Genomic DNA, 19,667 nt, shown 5'->3' with positions numbered 1-19,667 from the left:
CGCCGCAGGAGCGAGAGCCGGGCATTGCGTCCCACCGCGAGCGCAGGGCGCGCGGGGCTCCACACCACCGCGCCGCCCAGGACTTCCGAGCAGGCGCGGCCCGGGAACTCGGAGGGGGCGCCTGCGGACCACGCTGTCCCGAGCCCCAGCCGGCCGCCCGACCAGCGGCCCACCTGGCCCAGCGCGGCTCTTAGAGCTGGCGCATCCCCGCGCACCCCGCGCACCCCGCAGCCACGGGAGGGGCCGGCCGCCGCCGCCCCAGCTCCAGGGCCCCGCCCGCCCCCTGCCCGCCCCGCCCCGGCCCTGGCCCCGGCCCCGGCGGGCGCCCCCCGCGGCGCTGCCCCGCCCCCGCCGTCCCGCGCCGCCCCGGGCCCCGGCCCGCCGCCCGGCCGCCGGCCCACCTGGCGCAGCGCCGCCCTCGGAGCCCGCGCACCGGCGCACACCCGCGCACCCCGCGCACCTCGCGGCCGCAGGAGGGCCCAGCGCCGCCGCCCGCCAGCTCCCAGGGCCCGGCCCGCCCCGGCGCCCGTGCTCTCGGGGCGGACTCCCGGCCCTCCGCGCTCTCCCGCCCGGCGATGGCCCTGCTAGGATACTTCTTATTCCTCTACGGCCTGAAGCAGGCGCTGGGCAGCTACCCGATCTGGTGGTGAGTCTTCGTCGCGTCCGCCTTGGTCTCCCTCGGAGCGGCCCCGAGCCGCCGTCCCCTCGGGCAGGGCCCCGCCGTGGCCCGGAGCCCGCGCCCTGCCCCTCCGGCTTCGCGGGCGAGGGCGGGTTGTTTTCCTTGGCGGCCACTTTCGACCTGTTCGGGCCGGGGCTGGGACGCGGGTGTCGGAGCTTCCGGGGACATTGGTGTCCCGGGCCTAGAGGGGCCCCCGGCGTCGGAAGGGGCGCAGCGGCTGGGGAGAGGCGGGAACACGGTCCGCACAGATGGCACGAAGAGCCAGGCAGCCTGCGGCCAAAGGAAGCCGGGAGGGCGAGCGGGTGCAGCGCGGGGGAGAGGGAGACGTTCCTTAAGGACCGTGTCTCACACACACGCACACCTTAAAACAAAGTCGACGAGACAAGACCGAACAGCTTGGAGCAGCACAGTTACGTAAAGACAGCGGGACCCGCCAGGAGTCCCGGCCGCCTCTCGGGCTGGCTCCGTGTGTGTGTGTGTGTGTGTGTGTGTAGGGGGGTGTCCGAGGGCCCTCTCCGTCAGCCCCGGTCTGGAGCGGGAGGGAAAGGGGGCTGCCGTGGGAGAGCGAGAAGGCATCCAGTGTGAAGGCTCTTGAGTGAGGCCCCACGTTTGAGAAGGCTGGGGGTTGCATCCTCCACCCAGAGGAGGCACATTTCAGTGAGAACCTTGGAAATCTGACGATGGGAATGCAGATAAACCGAAGGAAGGGTCCCGAGGGTCCACCGCACATACATCGGGGCCTGGGGGGAGTGGGGGGAGTCAGGGTTACCCTCCCTCTGGGTATCTAATTTGGCAGGGCCCCCACCCGCGGAGGTCACCCAGCTCGGGGGCGGGGGAAGCGGAGGAGGCGGTGTGCGGGGTTGCGCTCTGAGAAGCCCCAGATCTGACCAACATAGTTGGGGGGATGCGGCCAGAAGACCCGGAGTTGGAGAGAAGGCGCCCCACACACATGCCTGCGGCCGCGCGCACGCACGCGCACACACACACACACAGGAACCTTCTCCGACGGCTTGCCTGGAATTATAATAATTACGCCGAGGGGAAGGGGGGAACCGAGCGAGCCGAAGTACATCTAATCCGATAATAATTTTTCTCTTCGAGATGGTTCAGGAGCAGGGGCGCCCAGGTGGGGACGCGGGTCCAGGCGCAGCCAGTCGGGGCGGGGGGGGGGGGGGAGGGATGGGAGGCCCCGGGCGCGTCCAGGGACCTGGGAGATGTGGCCGGGCCGCAATTCGGGGACCCGGGCGGCCCACACCGGCGCGCGCCGACCTGCAGCGCCCTGTCGCCTTGGAGCGTGGGCTGGGGCCGCAGCGCCTGCGGCCGCGGGGACACTGACGCCCGCCCCGCCGGCCGCGGGGAGCCGGGGGTGGGGGCACGTCCGAGAGAGCCCCGCGGCCCGCGGCTCCCGCGCAGGCTTCTAATTAGAACCCACCGCCGCCGCGTTCCTGGGCGCAGGAGGAAGCGCCCTTCGCCCCCGCGCTACTCCCGAAAGGAAGGGCCCTGCCACCAGCCTCCTGGCTACCCCACACCTTGGGATCTCTGTCCTGTTGGCCCTGAGGCTCCCTGGCCTTGACCTACTCCCCCCTCCACAGACACACACAGGTATGCCCCCCCCTTTGCACCTGAGCCACATGTGTTGCCTCTGAATGGACCCGCACATGCTCCGATGCAGCCCTGCACTTTCCAGGTCCGTGGGGAGGGGCCCTTCCGCTCAGCAATCTAGCCAAGAAGAGTCTAGAGCAGCCCTTTGGCCGCAGAGAGAAGGGGTGCCATGGAACCCCCACTCCGTGATTCTGTTTCCTGAGGAGAAGCGTCTCCGGCAGACACAACCTCAGGGCTCCCTGGGGACGGCTGGTTTGCCCGCAGACCGGCTGGACAGGGAAGGGAGCCAGGTCAGAGCAGAGAGGAGGGCTCACAGAGAAAGACTCCGGGTTTCCTAGCAGGGGAAAGCCTTTCCGTGTTCACGCCCTACCTGGCGGAGCCTCGCCCGGTGGCCACTCCTTTCCCTGCCCTCCCTCCCCCCAGTGGGGCTGAGGGACCCTCTCTTTATAACTTCTCCCCTTCACGCCCAGCCTCCCTAATTGGTCGTTCTGTTTCATCCTCCCTCCCCCAGATGAAGCTGCTGCCCCCCTTCTCCCCACACCGTGCATATAAAAGTGAAAGTAAGGGGGCTTTCTCACCTGCGGGAAGACGGGAACGCGAGGAAACAGCCCAAATCGGCAGTAATCAGGCTTTTGAAGTTGGTGTGGCTCCCGGTGGGAGGGGGGAGGGAGAGGAGAGCGGGCGGCGGCGGGAATTCCAAGGGCCACCCGCCCCCCTGTGCCTGTGGAAACGTCCCTCACCCGGGGCGCCAGGGCAGGTCCCAGCCGAGCCGCAGAGACACACACGGTCCCAAGACCCACATGTTGAGAGTGCGCCTTGGGGGCCCCTCCTGTGGCGGCAGGTCCCTCCCCTGTCCCCTGGGAAGGCAGGACTCTCAGGGAGCTCCAGCAACGCAGAAGGGCCCCTGTGAACACAGGATGGCAGCAGGGTCAAGAGGACACACCGAACCCTGGGACCAGAACCCAGGAGGCTCCGGTGCTCCCAGGCGCGCTCTGGGCCCCCTCCTCCTGCGTCTGAGGCTGGGCTGAGGGCATCTTGTAACCCTGGAGGCCTCGCCTGGGCCCTGCAGGCCAGCCTGGGTGCTGTCCTGCCCCCCCCCAGCAGGAGACCAGGCCCCTCGCCCCCCCCCCACCAGGCTGCTCTGCCCCATTCCCACCTGTTCCTGCCCATTCTGGGCAGCCTGCCCACAGCCATCCGCCCCACACCCTCACTGCCCTGGGGTTACAGCCCCAGTGGCCAGCGGCTGCCTGGCCCTTCACCAGTGGCCGCCGGACCCGGGCTCCCCAGCACAGAGGCTGTGCCCTGGCGCACACGGTACCTGGGCTGGCCCAGGACATACCCCTGGAGGCCACCCCTGGGTCCGGTGCACAGCCTGGAACCTGCTCCCAGTGCAGTGCTCCCTGGTTCTGGCCCTCCCCAGGCGCCTCCCCACACACATCCTCGCTGCCAGGGGACTCCCAGCTAAGAGCCCCTAAGCCCTGCTTGCCCCCAGGAAGGCCAGCTCGGCCGCAAGTGCCGCCCCCCCCCCAGAGCCTCCTCTCTGCATGGTCCTCCCCCGGCTGCCCCTCCGGGCCCCACATGGGTCCCCGCACGTGTCCACTGCTTGTGGGGTGCAGGTGCGCCTCGAGTTCAGAGGGCGTGGCCAGCCAGGAGCATTCCAGGGAGGGGGTGCCCTTGTGGGGTGAGGAGGAGGGGAGAGCTGTGGGGTTACCTGTCACGTGACTCTGACCTGAGGGCTGAGCTTCTCAGAGAGCAGGGCCCACGCACCAGACTTCCCTCCTGAGTTGCCCTGCCCCTGGTGAGTCTGCACCCCTGCGCCCCTCCCCAGGGCAGCCCTGCCCCTCACTGCTCCGATCTCCCTGCTCTCTCTGCCTGCCTGTCTGTGTCTGTGTCTGCTGTCTCTCTGCCTCTCTCTGCCAGAGGCTGGTGAGGACAGTCGCTAGGCCATACGATCAGAGGAATCCAGACTGCAGGTGGACCCCTCTGGTGGTGTAGGACCTCAGGGTGCTGGGAGCAGGGTCCCCCCCCCAACAGAGCCACCCGTGGCCACCCTTGTATCAGGGACATGGTCAGAGACCTGTTCTATAGAACCACCAGGCAGGCACCCTTCCTCTCCGTCCCTCCAGAGCACAACGCACCTGCCTCCCCCCACCTCCGCTCCCCCGGCCTGGCTGCCCACTCAAGACTGTCCCTGCATGTCACTGGGCTCGCTCTTCTATAAGATGACTTTCTGCGGCGTTTGCATAAACCTGCTAGAATGCTTTGTGGCGGGAGGACCAGACGGGGAGCACAATTAGGGAGGAAATGGTCTCCCTCAGGGAAGAGCTGTAAAGCCACACCTCCCGCAGTGGGTCCTTCTGCAGGTCTCCAGCTGCAGGGCTGGAGGGGCCCTGTCCCCCAGGCGGCTGCCATCGTCCCAGCAGGGGAAAGCAGGGCCTGGAAACCCCACTGGCAATGACAGGACCCGTCACACTGGAAGTGGCCCCCAGGCCAGAGCCGTCCTGGCACAGTTGTCCACAAAGAAACAGGGACAGAAGCTGAAGACGGGACGCTCGGGGATGACATGTACTTTTTTCATGCAGCATCTTTATGTACTTCGTAATAAGGGATTGGAAATGTAAAAAAACCCCAAGCCCAAGTTGTTAGGTCAAGAAGCACCTTCACATCAGCTGGCAAGCCTGAGTGGGGGCTCCCCCCTGTGGACCACCGTCCCTCCACGCACGGCCACCCAGCACTGGCCACATGGAGACTTCACATCTGCCCCTTCTAAGCCTGGCTGAAGGATCGAGAAGCCTCAGGAGGCGGATGTGGGCTCTGGGTCGGCTTCCTGAGGATGACAGTCATGCCCATACGGTGCCGAGAGGTGGTGAGCTGCCCGTCATGGGGGGCAGGAGAAGAGGCCCAAGAAGGCACAGCCTGCAGAGGCCCTGGCGCCCTGACCGCCCCTTTGCAGAGCTAGCTGCGTCCCCAGCTGTGAAATCCCACGAGGGGTCTGTCCTTCCCGTTCTCCACCCTTCAGCCCTGCAGCTTCTCAGTGAGACCCTGTGGACCCAGGGAATGAATGGTGGAGCCTCTCCTGTGAAACACGGAAAGCTACCGGGTGGGCTGTGCCCGGGACGGGAGGACACGGCTGAGCGTTCCCGCACGCCCTGGCTGAGTTCCCAGCTCTGGGGCCGAGTCCCCAGGACACACTGGGCAGCGCTGCCTCAGTCTCCCTCCCGGCCTCCCCAGGTGACACCCGGGAGGTGCCTCGCGCTTTGGTGCTTCCACATTCCTTCCCTAAGAAACGTGCCGCTGCCGCCCAGGGAAGCGGGCAAATGCATGGCCGCGGGCACAGGAGCCTCTGCCCGCCTGCCAGGACTTGCTCAAAGTATGTGTCAGTAATCCCGGCTCAGCCGGCGGGGCCGCGGGGGTGCTGGGGGGCTGCAGGCAGGGAGGGGTGGCCCAGCATGACCAGGGTCCTGCAGCTCCCCCTCCACGTGCCCTCCCAGGGCGCAGGGTGCACGAGCTCCACGAGGGATCTTCCAGGCACCAGGGGCAGGAGCATGGAGGCACCGGGCCCCTCGGATCCCACCCCTCGGAGGGCGGAGAGAGAAAGCAGCCCCGGGGGGACCCAGGCAGGTCGGCACCCTTGGAGCCCTCGGCCCTGTGGGGCTCCCACATGGCCAGCTCCGTCCAGAGAGGACAGAGCCCGCCCATCTTGCTGGGCAGCCTGAGCCCACAGGGCCACCGAACAGCCCCACACTCAGGGCTCTGGTCTGGGGACGGGAACCCCATGTCTCCGTGAGACCTCACACATTGTCCCCAAAGGGCTGACCCATGGGACCAGCCCAGGGCCCTCATCTGCAGAGACCCCCAGGGTGAGCGTGGGCCCCGACCTCCCTGCTGCCCCGGGGCTTGCATGGAACTCTGTGCCCTCGAAGGACAAGATGGGGGAGCAGCACCTTGCGGCCTAGGAGTAAAAGGCCACGCAAGAAGAGGTGGCAAGCTTCCGTGGGGCCTAGAGAAGGCGGCTCGCGGGGCTGGGGGCACAGAGCCTTTCCTGGAGAAGTGGCCCAGCCGACACCAAGGTGCAGATGGACCCGCCATGCCACGGCTCAGCTCCCCTCAGGGAGCCTCGGGTAGAATGTGGCCCCCCCACCTCCCTGGAGAGCTGGGGAGACTGAGGCCGGGCGGGGAAGCGAGTGACCCACGAGCTGGGGCCCACGTCCTGCCCCCTGCCCAGGCCCAGCCGAGGCCCCGCCCACAGTGCCCCTCTGTCCTTGAGAACTGCCTGAAGCCACCACTGGCCCCGGGACACTCACGGCCACAGGCAAGGGCACAGCGGTGCCCACAGCCCACGGGCGCCCCACGCCTGCTGCGATGTGCTGCCCAAGGAAACCAAACAGGTTCAAAGACAGCCAAGAGCCGGCCACCCTGTGGACCCAGGGAATGAATGGTGGAGCCTCTCCTGTGAAACACGGAAAGCTACCGGGTGGGCTGTGCCCGGGACGGGAGGACACGGCTGAGCGTTCCCGCACGCCCTGGCTGAGTTCCCAGCTCTGGGGCCGAGTCCCCAGGACACACTGGGCAGCGCTGCCTCAGTCTCCCTCCCGGCCTCCCCAGGTGACACCCTGAGCGCACAGGTGTCTCCTCCGTCTGGGGCTCTGTACCCAGAGGGGCCAGGAGGGGCCACCCCAGCCCCCCGCCCTGGCTGCGGCGCAGGCACGGTGGAACCCCGGCGGGTGACGGCCACCAGCCCAGGCTGGGTCCTGGGCGCCTCCTTCCCCTGCGTGTTCCGGCCGGCACCTCTGCTCCACCCTGAGCAAGACGGCCTGGCAGGGCGCCCGGCCTTCCGACAGCGCTGCCCTCCGCGGGAGGGAGAAAACCATTAGCGCTGGCGGGCGGCGGGTGTGGTTCACGTGGCCCCAGCCACAGGCTGGGACTGCAGTCGAGGGGCCACTGTCCAGACTGCACGCGTGTGTGCTCCGGGTGAAGGGCACACCCCCTTCCCGAGAAACAGTAGCGTTCCCGGCACCTGGAAGCCGCACCGAGCCCACCATCTTCCCAGGACTCGCGTCACCCACACATCTCCCGGGGTGACAGCAGCGCCATGCAGAGCTGTCAGGTCCTGCTTGCGCTTCGCCTCTCCAGGCCCCAGGGGAGACCGCTGACACCGGCTCTCGGTCGTCGGCCCCTCTGCTGTGTGGACGGCCCTGCAGAAGGTCTCTCGGGGCTGGACTCCGGGGCTCAGGCTCAGAGGGGGAAGGGGTGCCGTGTCTGGGGGGTGGGTGCCTTCAGTGTGGGGCGCTCTGGTTTCGAGGGGCCTTCGGGTATCGGGCGAGACGTCCAGCCGGGCAGCCGGGTGTTGGCGGCCAGTGCAGGTGTGGGTGCCTTCTGGGACGGCACCCTGCTCTGCAAGGAAGTGCACTGAATTCCTCACGGGTTGAATCACGGCGCCAGGTGCAGGGTGAAGGAAGTGGGCGCAGCAAGGGTGGTGCAGCCCCTCCCCCCCCAGACCCGCGGACCACCGCTCAGGGGACTACGACACACACACACCCCCCCCCCGCTGCCCGTGAGAAGGGTCGGGACCTCACCGTGACCCAGACGGAGGGACAAAGGGCTACAAGCCCACGTCACCTGGACACCACCAGCCCTCGAGGGAGCGGCCCTAAGTTAGGCGCCTCCCTCCCCTGTCTGGAACCATGTGCATACCTGCAAACCCTGTGAGGCTGAGGGGGCACCTGGGGGATTAACCCAAAGCTCAGGGTGGGCTCCTGAGGGTTTGCGAGGCCTGGTCCATGCTGGGAACTGTCCAGTGGCGCCCCTCACAGTACGGGGCGGGAAACCCTGGTTCGCCTCCGCGGGGCCTGGGAGCAGGCAGCAGCACCCTTCCGGCCACCTCCGGAGAGACACCTGGGGTGTCAGCGGGCGAAACCGGGGCACAAAGTGTTCTATCGCAGCCGGGCGGGGGCAGGCACAGGCCGTCACTCACACTGACCCTCAGTGACCGGTCAGCAGTGGACATGGGGCTACACGGGGCCCAGGAGGCTCGTGGTGCTCAGGGTCGTTAGTGCTGACCACTTGAGTTTTGTTTATAGATATGTCACGTATCGGGCTTGTTACAGGCTGATGTCTGTTCCCCCAGACTCGTGTATGGAGTCCTGACCCCCACGGTGACAGTGTTAGGAGGGGGGCCCCCACAGTGGGAGTGGTGTCCCTATCAGAAGAACAAGAGACCAGGGGTGACACCGATACGTGAGGATCTCGAGGAGGCGGCTGTCTGCAAGCCAGGAAGGGGGTCCTCGCTGGACCCCAAATCTGCCGGCAGCTCGATCCTGGACGTCCAACGTCCAGATCAGGAGAACTAAATGCCGCCCAGCCTGTGGCGTTTGCTGAGGCGGCCCACGCTTCTGAGACATTTGTCCCTAAGTGGTATTTGGTCCGCAGAGTATGCGATACATCTTAAGGGCGGCAGAGTATATGGAGAAGGGGGCCCTTGGGAGGCCGTCCTGCCACATGAACACATGGACACGGGCCGAGATTCCTGGTCCAGGAGGTCCCGGGGCGCCATCCACAAGGTCGTGTGGGTCAGAGGGAATCAGGTAGAGCGGGCCAGCTGAGCCCGCAGCCACACAGGTGACCTGGCAGGGCAGGTGGGGCAGCTGGGAGGCTGGTAGTGGCTAATGGTAGGCAGAGGCAGGAGGGATGCCGGGAGCCTAGATGGGAGAAGTAGCCAGCCTGCACAAGGGATAGGCAGCAGACAGGGGAGGGGCGGCACGGGGGACAGGGGAGGGGTGGTACAGGGGCAGGGGAGGGGTGGTACGGGGACAGGGGACAGCAGCACGGGGGCAGGGGAGGGGTGGCAGGGGGGCAGGGGAGGGGTGGCACCGGGGGACAGGGGGAGGGGCGGTACGGGGGAGGGGCGGTAAGGGGGGGCAGGGGAGGGGTGGTATGGGGGCAGGGGAGGGGCGGCACGAGGGGGGGGCGGCAGGGGTGGCAGGGGAGGGGCGGCGGAGGCGGCAGGGGAGGGGCAGCGGGAGGGCAGGGGAGGGGCGGCCCGTAGGGGGGCAGGGGAGGGGCGGCACGGGCGGGGCAGGGGGGGCGCGGCAGGGGAGGGGCGGCACGTAGGGGGGCAGGGGAGGGGCGGCACGCCCGCAGGAGGAGCTCGGGAGTCGAGCACAAAGGCCAAGGCGACTGGCGATGGGGGCGCCGTGTCCACCGCTGGAGCTGCACAGCGGGGGCCGGTCCCGGGTCTAAGCCGCTCGCAGGGCGAGTAGCCGACGGGACGCGGGTCTTCGCTGCGCACCCGGGGCCACCCTGCAGGGCTTCCAGCGGCTCACGCTCACCCGCCGGCTCGCGCTCTGCAGGTGGCAGTCTGGCTGGCTCGTCTGGGGTCCCTACTCGGGTCTCCAAGTGTTAGCCAGCCTGGGGGAAGAGCGTGCTCCCGACCTCGCCCGCTGTCACCCTTGGCAGCTTGCACTGGGGGGCCTTGCGGCTGCGCGCTCCGGGGGCGCTCTCTGGTCCGGGGACGCGGCCTCCCCGTCACAGGGCCCCGGGTCTCCGACTTCTGCTCCCAGCAGAGGCTGTGCTTGGAGAGCGCACGGGGGCTACGGAGACCCTGATTCACGTCTGCCACACCGCGAGCAAGCGTGGCCTGTCCTCCGGTGCCGGCGGCCGGGTGGGGCCTCCCGGGGCCAGTCGGGGGGTGCCTGCTTCCCAGGGTTCAGAGCCCTGTGTCCCCTCTGGGAAGCTCCCGAGCAGCCTCGGCGCTCCGAGGGTGGGGCACGCGCCCAGGACCGGGACATGCCATGGTTGTTTGCCCGGGTGGAGGGGACGAGGGCGGTCGGCAGCAGAGAGCACAGAACGGTCATCTCAGGAGACAGCGGGGACACTGATTAGCCACAGCGTGGCCTCACGCATTCGTGCTTTGCTGCAACCCTGTGTCAGTCCTGTGTCTTTCTTCTCTGCTTGGTTGGGGAGGGCTTGTCCCCAGTCCCACCTGCACCCACCCCATCACTCACACCTTGGGGTGGGGAGACCACCCCGGTGACTTGCTGTAGGCCATAGGCTGTCTTGTTCCCGGATATGACTCAGGAGCCCAGCGAGCGCTCAGTGCTGTTGCCTGTTCCAGGCTCGGAGAACTTGGGGAGACGTAGGGCACAGGGACAATGGCGCCCCTCTCCTACTCAGTGCCTCCAGTCCCTGGTGAGACCCCTGGACAGGCCAGTGCATCACCATTCCCCAGAGGTGGCCACAGGCCCCTTGCAGCCCCTGCTCTTCTGCTTGGAGCCTCTCCCCACCCTCCTGTCCTGCCCCTGGCCTCACCCTGAGCGCTCCCACTTCCTCCCAGAAGGGTGTGGGAGGAGGGAGTTACAGATTGTGGTTTTCCTAGCGCTGATGGATCGGGGTATCTACCTTCTCTTTCGGAATTTGGATCCTGGGCGTGTGGGGGAATAGTGCATGTCCAGTTTGGGCTTTTTCTCCCACTTTATTGAGATGTAACTGACACGTATCATGGCGAGAGGTTAAGGGGTACATGGTGATGATTTGATATGTGTATATATTATGAAATGATCACCACGATAAGGGTAGGGAGCACCAGTTGAACCTTTAATGTTTTATTTTAATGGCTCCATCTTGCCTTTGAGGCCAAGCCAAATCTGGTGACCTCTCCTCGCCCACGACACTGGCCCCCTCGTCTGTAGCTCTCCACCCTCCTCAGGCAGGGTCTGCAGCGCCCAGGCCCCCTTGGCCACCTGGCTCTGGGACACAGGCACCTCTTTGGAAGAATTCAGGGAGGATCAGGCGTCGGGTCCGGAGTGGGTGGGAGAAGAACCCGGCCAGGGTTGGTGGAGGCTGGAACAGCTGGGGCAGCATCTGGGCTGGCACCCTGGCCTCGCTCCCCGGCTCCGGGAGGTGGCGAGCCAGGGCCTGCCCAGGAGGAGGGCCGGCCAGGTGGAGGTGCTGGGGTGGGGCGGGCAGGAGCTGACTCAGCACCCCGGAACCGGGCTGCTGCCAGCAGCGGAGAGCTTGGAAGTCCCCGCTCTGCTTCCCCTGGAGGGTGGCTGGGGGGCGTGAAGGAGGCCTGATGGCAGGCAGCAGGAGATGCTCTTCCCTGCTCCGACCTGGGAGGTGGGGGGCCCCAGGAGGCAGGCTCTGTGCTCTGTGCTGCAGGTGTGGGGCTCCGGGGTGCACCTTGCCCCCCTCCCAGTCCCCACCCAGAATGAGTCGTGGCTCTGGCATCTGGCCAGGGAGCCAGCACCTCAGGACTGACAAAGTTGGTCTTTTTCCCCACTCCTTCTGAGTCTCCAAGCAAACCAGCACATTCAAGCAAGAGAGAAATGATCGAGTGCGTGGGTTTCCTTCTGGGCGGACTCTCCGCCCCCTCCTGGGCTGGGACAAGGCTGAGACAACAGAAGAGCAGGCCCCAGGGAAGCATTCTGCCACCGGAGCCATGACGGGAGACCCCCCAGCACTCCATCCGAGAGCATCCTGCAGTCAGACCAGATGCAGGGCCCCGGCAGGAGCACCTGTGTGCCCACAACTCTTCTGCCTGGTTACCCCACAGCTAAGCACCCCCTCCAACCACCCATCTGTTCATCTCCCAGGCTTATGCCCCTGAGCACTCGGGCCGGCTCGTCAGTGAGGCCTCCCGGTTCGCGGAGTGGAGGAACCAGAGCGGCCAGGGCAGCCTCACCTGGGGTGACCAGCTCATCCAGCTTACGGTCCTGCACAAACTGGGACAGTTGGTCCCCAGCCTCACCCCACCAGCTGGCCTCCAAGGCACCGCTCCTGGGGCTCCTGGATGCTTGGAGGTGCATAGGTTGAAAGCCTGGGTCCCATGGTCACCTCCCTGGCCTGGTGTGGCCTCCAGGACTGGCCATAGCAGCCCCTTCTCAGTCGGAGGCAGAAAGGAGCCTGGCGAGTGACCAGCCAGGCCACCAGGAGGGAGGCAGGGGTGGACTCCTGTATGGGAAGGCTGTAGGAGAAGCTGCAGAAGGATCCTGAACCAGAGTCCACCCACCCCACCCCAGCGCCTGCCCTCACAAGGCCGCCTGGCCACTTGCTTCTCGGGGACCCTCCCCCTGGCTCCCTCCACTCCTGGGCGGGGGTGTCACCCCAACCCCTCCTGCTGACAGTCTCGGGTGAGAGCCGGGAATGCAGAGTGGGGAGGGGGCCCGCGGCCTGGGACGGCGTGTGCTCCCAGAGCACTTGGCGAGGAGCCCGCAGCATTGCTTCGTGCTGGGCGGATGTGGGAGGTGGGGTTACCAGGGCTACTCCCAGAGACAGCCTGACGTGAGCCTGGTGCGGGCAGGCCGCGCACGGACTCGGGCCGTGGCCCCTGGGGCCGTGACAGGGGCAGCTTGGTGGGTGGGGGCGTTGGCCCTGGCAGCACATGCGAGGATGTTCTGAAGGAGAATGGGGCTGTGTACAGGTTCTGTGTGGGGGCTCCAGCCAGAGCCACAGGGGTCAACAGAGCAGATGCGGCCTGTCTCCCCACATCACCCCATTGCCTCCCCCGTCCTCTCTGCCCCCACCCTGTGCTCTGACCCAGCCAGGCCCATCTTCTCAGGCTGGATGCCTCACTTCCACCCACTGGCCCCCGAGGTCAGAGAACCCTGATGTCGGCCTGCATGCCGCCTCTCGGCCCTTGCGTAGCCCACGTGCCCAGCTTCCCTCCCATCCCGCCACCCAACTGCTCGGCTGGTCCACTGGGAAATGCGGGGTTCCCCACGGGGGCAGCCCCTGCAGTCTCCACTCAGAGCTGTCCCTGCAGGCCAGGGTAGGAAAGCAAGGCCCAGACCACAGCACAATTTCTAGAGAAGCAAGACCACACCAGTAGGTGAGGCAGAGAGCTGGTCTTTCTGGAAACTGTGGGGTTCACGGGACTGTGGGGGCAGGTGTGGAGGAAGTGTGGGGAGAGTCAGGTCTGGCTCGGCACCCGGCACTCAGCATGGTCTGCAAGTACTGAAGGAACCAGCCAGGGAACAAGCCCATCAGGGATGAGCCAGCCCCCCCATCCCAGGCCATACTGGGCGGCACACTCAGGGGCCGGGAGGCCTGCGGCGTCTGCACGAGGTCATGTCTGGTTTGTGTGGCTCATCAAGGCGCTGGAGTCAGGACAGACGGGACCTGTGGGGACTGTGCCAGGGGAGGGGGTGTCAGATACTGGGGCTTGAATGTGGGAGAGACCCATGCTGCCAGGAGCGTCATCTGAAGGTGCGGACCATCCGGGACACGGGCCCACTGCCCACGGGAAGGAGGCTTGACTCAGGCACCCAGCTGCAAGATGCTGTGCTCTCCTGGGGAGAGACAGGTTTTAACTGTTAAGGGATGTTCTTGAGCAGGAGGAGGGGAAGGCGAGGACACAGTGGACGTGAGGACATGCCCAGGAATGTGGGGAGACACACGCCGTTGGTGGGTTTGCCCAGGAGAGCACGGGCAGAGGTGGGAAAACTGCCCACTCCCCAGCTGGCTTCCTAAGTAAGGCAGAGCTGCCGCAGAGGGAAGGCCAGGAGGGTGACCTGCGCGGGACCAGGGGAACCGGGCACTAGGCGTGGCCACGGGGACCAGGGGGACAAAGCCTGGGTCACTGGAGGGACCGCCGACGGCGCAGGGCCTGCAGGGCATGTGGGGACAGCCCACAGAGCGGACTCCAGCAGGACCGCAGTGAGGAAGCTCTGGTGCTGAAGGGCGTGGGCTTCGAGCCTCCAGGAAAGGCGGCCTTGAAGACTTGGAAGGAGGAGGAGCGAAGGGTCAAAGCATCGCCTGTGTATCTCCCGAGGGGAGGTTTGTGTCTCTCAGTGCTTCCCGGCTTGTCGTGGCTCTGACCACAGCTGGATGGAACTGGGTTAGACCCAAGGTAGGACTTAGCTGAGGTCACGGCCATAGCGCAGATCCTTCTGTGTGGGCCGCTGAGGGACCCAGAAGCCTCTGTCCCTCCTTCTGTCCAGGTGGTCAACCTCCCAGGGCACAAGAAGAGCCTCTGGGGTTCAGCTGAGGCTAATGAAGCCGTCATTGACTCAGCTTCTCCCCCAAAGGAGACCCAGGCCCTCCCGCCTGGAGACCCCCAGACCAAGCCACCAAATACGCAGGGACCTTCCTGCCAGGCTGGGGGGCTTCTCTGCATCTCCGCTCCGGGCCTGGGACGCAGCGCACCCAGCAGCCCAGAGGAAGGAGAGCGATGGGAGAGTGCGTGCAAGACCCACCCCGGGTGGCACTGGGCAGGGGTGTGCCCGGGAGCGGGGAGCGGGCTGCGGCCTGCAGGGGCAGAGGGATCCGGGGTCGCCGGGGGAGCGGGCGGGGGCGTGCAGGGGCGGTGGGATCCGGGTCACCCAGGGGAGCGGGCAAGTGTTACAACTTGTCACCCATCTGATTGTAGAAGCTCTTTCCTATATGTCCGCAAAAGGACCTGGCACTTTTTCTTTGAAATCAAGGTGTAAAATGGACACGGTTTGGTGGGTCTTGACACACAAACACGTGTGTAACCAACACCCCCATCCATCACAGAGTGCTCCCATCACCCGGCCCGGTGCCGTCCGGTAGAACTCTCCACAGGGACCGGAAGGTCCCATTTCTAACCAACCACCTTGGAAGCCACAGCCACGTTGGCTGGTGGGACTGAGAAACCAAACCTCTCTCCTCGTTTGTGGTTTCACTTACTTTAAGTGTCACAGGTGCGTGCGGTGAGTGGGAGGCGTGAGGGGCGATGTTCCCTCCCGCGCCTTCCACTCGGGCCGGTCCTCCAACCTGAACTCAGGAGGACCCTGCGCCCTGGTTTGCGCCCCCATCCACGACTGCGCCGGCCCCCATCAGCAGCGCACTGCGCTCAGTTTCTGGCCGGGGCAGGGGAAACAGTAGCTGTCCACCCTTGCTCCTGTGGGTGCGGACTTGGCTGGCTCCGGGCTGGTCCCAGTGCTGCTAATGTGCCCCGTCTGGCCAGGGTCACTCCCTCCTCTGGGCACCCCCCCCCCCAGCTGACCGGTCTCCTCCTCCCCAGGTCCCTGGCCGTCGGGCCCCAGTACTCATCCCTGGGCACTCAGCCCATCCTGTGTGCCAGCATCCCCGGCCTGGTCCCCAAGCAGCTGCGCTTCTGCCGAAACTACGTGGAGATCATGCCCAGCGTGGCGGAGGGCATCAAGATCAGCATCCAAGAGTGCCAGCATCAGTTCCGCGGGCGCCGCTGGAACTGTACCACCGTCAACAACAGCCTGGCCATCTTCGGCCCTGTGCTGGACAAAGGTACGTGGGGCGCCCTTCACGGCCGTCGGGTGGGGCGGCAAGCCAGGCGGTTGGTGCCACAGGGCCAAGCAGCCCCCTTCACGGGCAGGAGCCGCTCTGTCTTGATCTGCCTTGGTGTCTCCCCTGTGCTCCGCCTGGGAGCGGCATCTCCAGCAGGTTGACCTGCCGTGCAGACCTCATTTCTCTGTGCATCTCCCATGCTCACCCGTTCTGGGGGTTTCCTGGAGCTTGGAGTGAGGTAGTCTCACGCAGAGATTCCTCCTGTTTCCCCTTCCCCAAGGAGAAGGCTTCCCACAGGAACCAGGCCTTCAGGGGAGTCTTGGAGAAAAAACACAATTTTTTTTTTTTAACAGAGGGAAGGGAGGAGGGGTGGGCGACGACAGAGGCACACTTCAGGAGTTATCCAGGGTGCTGAGGCCAGGGAGTTATTTTAGGAAGAGGTAAAAGATGAGGGTTGGGCATTGGTTAACTCTTGGTGAAGAGCAAATTTTCACCAAAGATAGTGGTTTGCACAGTAATAACCATGTGATGAGCGTCCCAACGTCTGCGAATCAGAGGGCAGCAGGGCTGTGCCTCAGCTGGTCCCCGCACTTTCCCACGTCTGGCAGCCGAAGCTGCACTCAGCAGGATCACCTGAAAGTGGCCTCTGCAATATGGTGGCTGGGGAGGCAGAAAGGCTCCTTTCACTCAGCATGATATTTTCAGGATTGGTCCACATGCCCCATGGGTCAGCACTTCCTTCCTTCCCATGGGTGAATAGTATTCCACTGTGTGGATCGGCTGCATTTTATTATGCATTCATCGTTGATGGTCATTTGGGTTATTTCCACCTTGTGGCTATTGTGAACAGAGCTGCTATGGACATTTTTGTACAAGTATCTGTTGGAATACCTGTTTTCAAATCTTTGGGATATATTCCTAGGAGTGGAGTTGTTCTGTATACGATTTGGGGGAAACACCACACTGTTTTCCACAGGGGCTGCACCATCTTACATTCCCATGAGCAATGCGCGAGGGTTCCAGTTTCTCCACCTCCTCACCACCACGTTATTTCTGCCTCTTTCCTTATCCAGCCCAGGGGGTGCGAAGGGGTATCGCATTGTGGTTTTTATTTGCGTGTCTCTGATGGCTGATGATGTTGAGCATCTTTTCATGGGCTTGTTGGTCATCTGTATCTTCTTTGGAGAAGCATCTATTCAAATTCTTTGCCCAATTTTTTAAAAGATTTATTTATTTGAGAGAGAGAGCACATGGAGGGGAGAGGCAGAGGGAGAGAGAGAATCTCAAGCACAGAGCACAGAGCCCAACTTGGGCTTGATCCCACGACCCTGAGATCATGACCTGAGCCAAAACCAAGAGTCAGATGCCCAGTTTACTGTGCTACCCAGGTACCCCTGCCCAGTTTTTTAATTGGGGTGCTTGCTTGTCTTTTTGTTGTTGAGTTGTCAGAGCTCTTTATATATTCTAGACACTGAGTTTTTATCAGATCCATGATCTGCGAATAATTTCTCCCATTGTATAGGTGGTCTTTTCATTGTTGTGACAGTGTCCTAGAATGCACAAAAGTTTTAAATTTTGGTGAAGTCCAATTTATATATTGAAATGTCATATCAAAGTAAGCATTGCCTAATCTAAGGTTACAAAGACTTACACTTATGTTTTCTTCTAAGAGTTTTATAGTTTGATCTTTTACATTTAATCTTTGATTTATAGGGAGTAAATTTTTGTGTATGGTGTGAGGTCGGGGTCCAACTTTATTCTTTTGTATGTGGAAATCTAGTTATTCCAGCACCATCTGTTGTTGAACAGATTATTTTTTCCCCATTGAATGGTCCTGGTCCCATTGTCAAAAATCAATTGGCCATGGATGTATGGATTTATTTCTTGACTCAATTCCATTCCTTTGGTCTATATGACTATCCTCTTGCCAATTCCACACTATTTTGATGGCTATAGCTCTGTAGAATGTTTTGAAGTCAGGAAGTGCCAATCAAATCCTCCATTCTGTTTTTCTTTTACAAGATTGTTTTGACAATTTGGGTCCCTTGTAATTCCATTATGAATTTTAGGATCAACTTCTCCATGCCTGTGAAAAAGGCTTTTGGGATTTTCATGGGCATTACATTCAGTCTGTAGATTATTTAGTGGAGTATTGCCATATTAACAATAATAAGCATTCTAATCTATGAACATGGGATGACTTTCTGTTTATTTAGGTTCTCCTTGGTTTCCTCCAGCGACGTTTTGTAGTTTTCAGCATATAAGTCTTGTACCTCCCTCAGTAATGCATTTCTAAGTATTTTTTTCCTTTTTGATGTTATTGTAAATGGAATTGTTCTCTTATTTTCCTTTTTGGACTATTCATTGCTACTATATAAAATACAAATAATTTTTGTTTTGATCCTGTATCCTGCAACTTTGCTTAATTTTTTGGTAGCTTTGAGAAGTTTTTTGTAGGTTCCCTAGGACTTTCTATATATAGGATCATGTCACCTCTGAATGGTAACAGTTTTAATTCTTCCTGTCCAATTTGTATACCTTTGATATCTTCTTCTTGCCTAATTGCTCTGTGTTGAGTAGCAGTGGTGAGAGTGGGCACCCTTGTCTTTTTCCTGATCTTAAGGAGAAACATTTCAGTCTTTCACCATCAAGTAAGAGGTTTGCTGTGGGTTATCCATAACGGCCCTTTATCAGGTTGAGGAAATTCATTTCTATTCCTCATCTGTTGAATTTTTGTATCATGAAAGGATGTTGAATTATATCAAATGCTTTTTCTGCTCCAATTAAGATGCCCATGTGGTTTCATTCCTTCATTCTCTTAACATGATGTGTTATTATTGGTTGATTTTTCTACACTGAAGCACCCTTGCATTCTTGGGATAAATCCCCATTGGTCATGGTCAATAATCCCTTTAACATGCTGGAGGATTTGGTTTGCAAGCATTTTGTTGAGGATTTCTGCATCAATATTTACAAGGGACATTGGTCTGTAGTTCTCTTTCCCTTTAGTGTCTTTGTCTGACTTTGATATCAGGGCAACACTGGCCTCAGAGAATGAGTTAACAAATGTTTCCTGCTCTTCTGCTTTTTGTAAGAGCTTGAGGAGGATCGGTGTTGATTCTTCTTTAATTGTTTGGTAGGATCTACCGGTGAAGCTTTGCTTTCTTGGGAGGTTTTAAGTTACTGGTTCAATCTCATTACTTGTTATAGGTCTGTTCAGATGTTCTATTTCTTCTTAAGTCAGTTCTGGTATTTGTGTGTGTCTAGGAATGTATCCATTTCATCTAGGTCAATGTTTCATTTGGAAGAATAGCCTTGCCAAATGTAGAATTCTTAGTTGACAGTGTTTTCCTTCAGTACCTGATATATATCACCACTGCCTTCTGACTCTGGTTTCTGATGAGAAATTGTGTGTTAGTCTCATGCAGAACCCTTTGTACCTGACAAGATGCCTCTCGCTGTTTTAAAGATTCTCTTTGTCTCTGTCTTTTGATGGTTAATTAAAATATGTCTCAGTGTGGATCTCTCTATATTTATACAACTTGAAATTTGTTGAGCTGCCTGGAAATATTAATTCAAGTCCTTTATCAAATTTGAAACTTTTGGGCCATTATTTCTTCAAATATTCTTTCTGCCTATTTCTCTCTATCCTCTCCTACAATGTGGTGTTTGTTGCTACATTTGATGGTGTCCCACAGGTCTGTTCATTTTTCTTCATTCTTTTTTCTTTCTGCTCCTCAGACTGCATAATTGCAATTGCACTATCTTCAGGGTCACTGATTCTTTCTTCCACTGCTCAGCTGTGCTGTTGAAAACCTCTAACAAATATTCTGTTTCAGTTATCATACTTGTCAGCACCACAATTTCTATTTGGTTGCTTTTTGTAATTTCTATCTCTTCACTGATATTCTGTCTTTGTTGAGACTTTGTTCTCTTGGTTTCTTTTATCCCTTTGAGCATATTTAGGACAGTTGATTCAGAGTCTTTGCGTGGTACATCCAATATTTGTGCTTCCTTGGGATACTTTCTGGTAATTTCCATTTTCTGTGAATGGCTTGTACTTCCTTGTGTCTTTGCATGCCTTGTAATTTTTTGTTGAAATCTGTGCCTTTTGATCATTATGAGATGGTCACTGAGGAAATCAAATTCTTTCCGCTCCTCA

At 61.1% G+C, this 19,667-nt stretch overlaps 1 protein-coding gene across 1 annotated transcript in view; it reads left to right on the top strand.

The window, feature by feature from the left end:
• The first annotated feature begins 398 nt into the window (after positions 1-398).
• Positions 399-19,667, top strand: part of WNT3A (Wnt family member 3A) — a 42,961-nt gene continuing 23,692 nt past the window's right edge. Inside the window, exons 1-2 of the mRNA XM_036124269.2 lie at positions 399-646; positions 15,264-15,505. Coding sequence (XP_035980162.1) covers positions 576-646; positions 15,264-15,505 — 313 coding nt within the window. The 5' untranslated portion in view covers positions 399-575. The remainder of the gene's footprint in view (positions 647-15,263; positions 15,506-19,667) is intronic.

This window comes from Halichoerus grypus, chromosome 2 (genome assembly GCF_964656455.1).
Source record: "Halichoerus grypus chromosome 2, mHalGry1.hap1.1, whole genome shotgun sequence".
In the NCBI taxonomy this organism is placed as follows: Eukaryota; Metazoa; Chordata; class Mammalia; order Carnivora; family Phocidae; genus Halichoerus; species Halichoerus grypus.
This window is presented reverse-complemented; position numbering and strand designations above follow the sequence as displayed.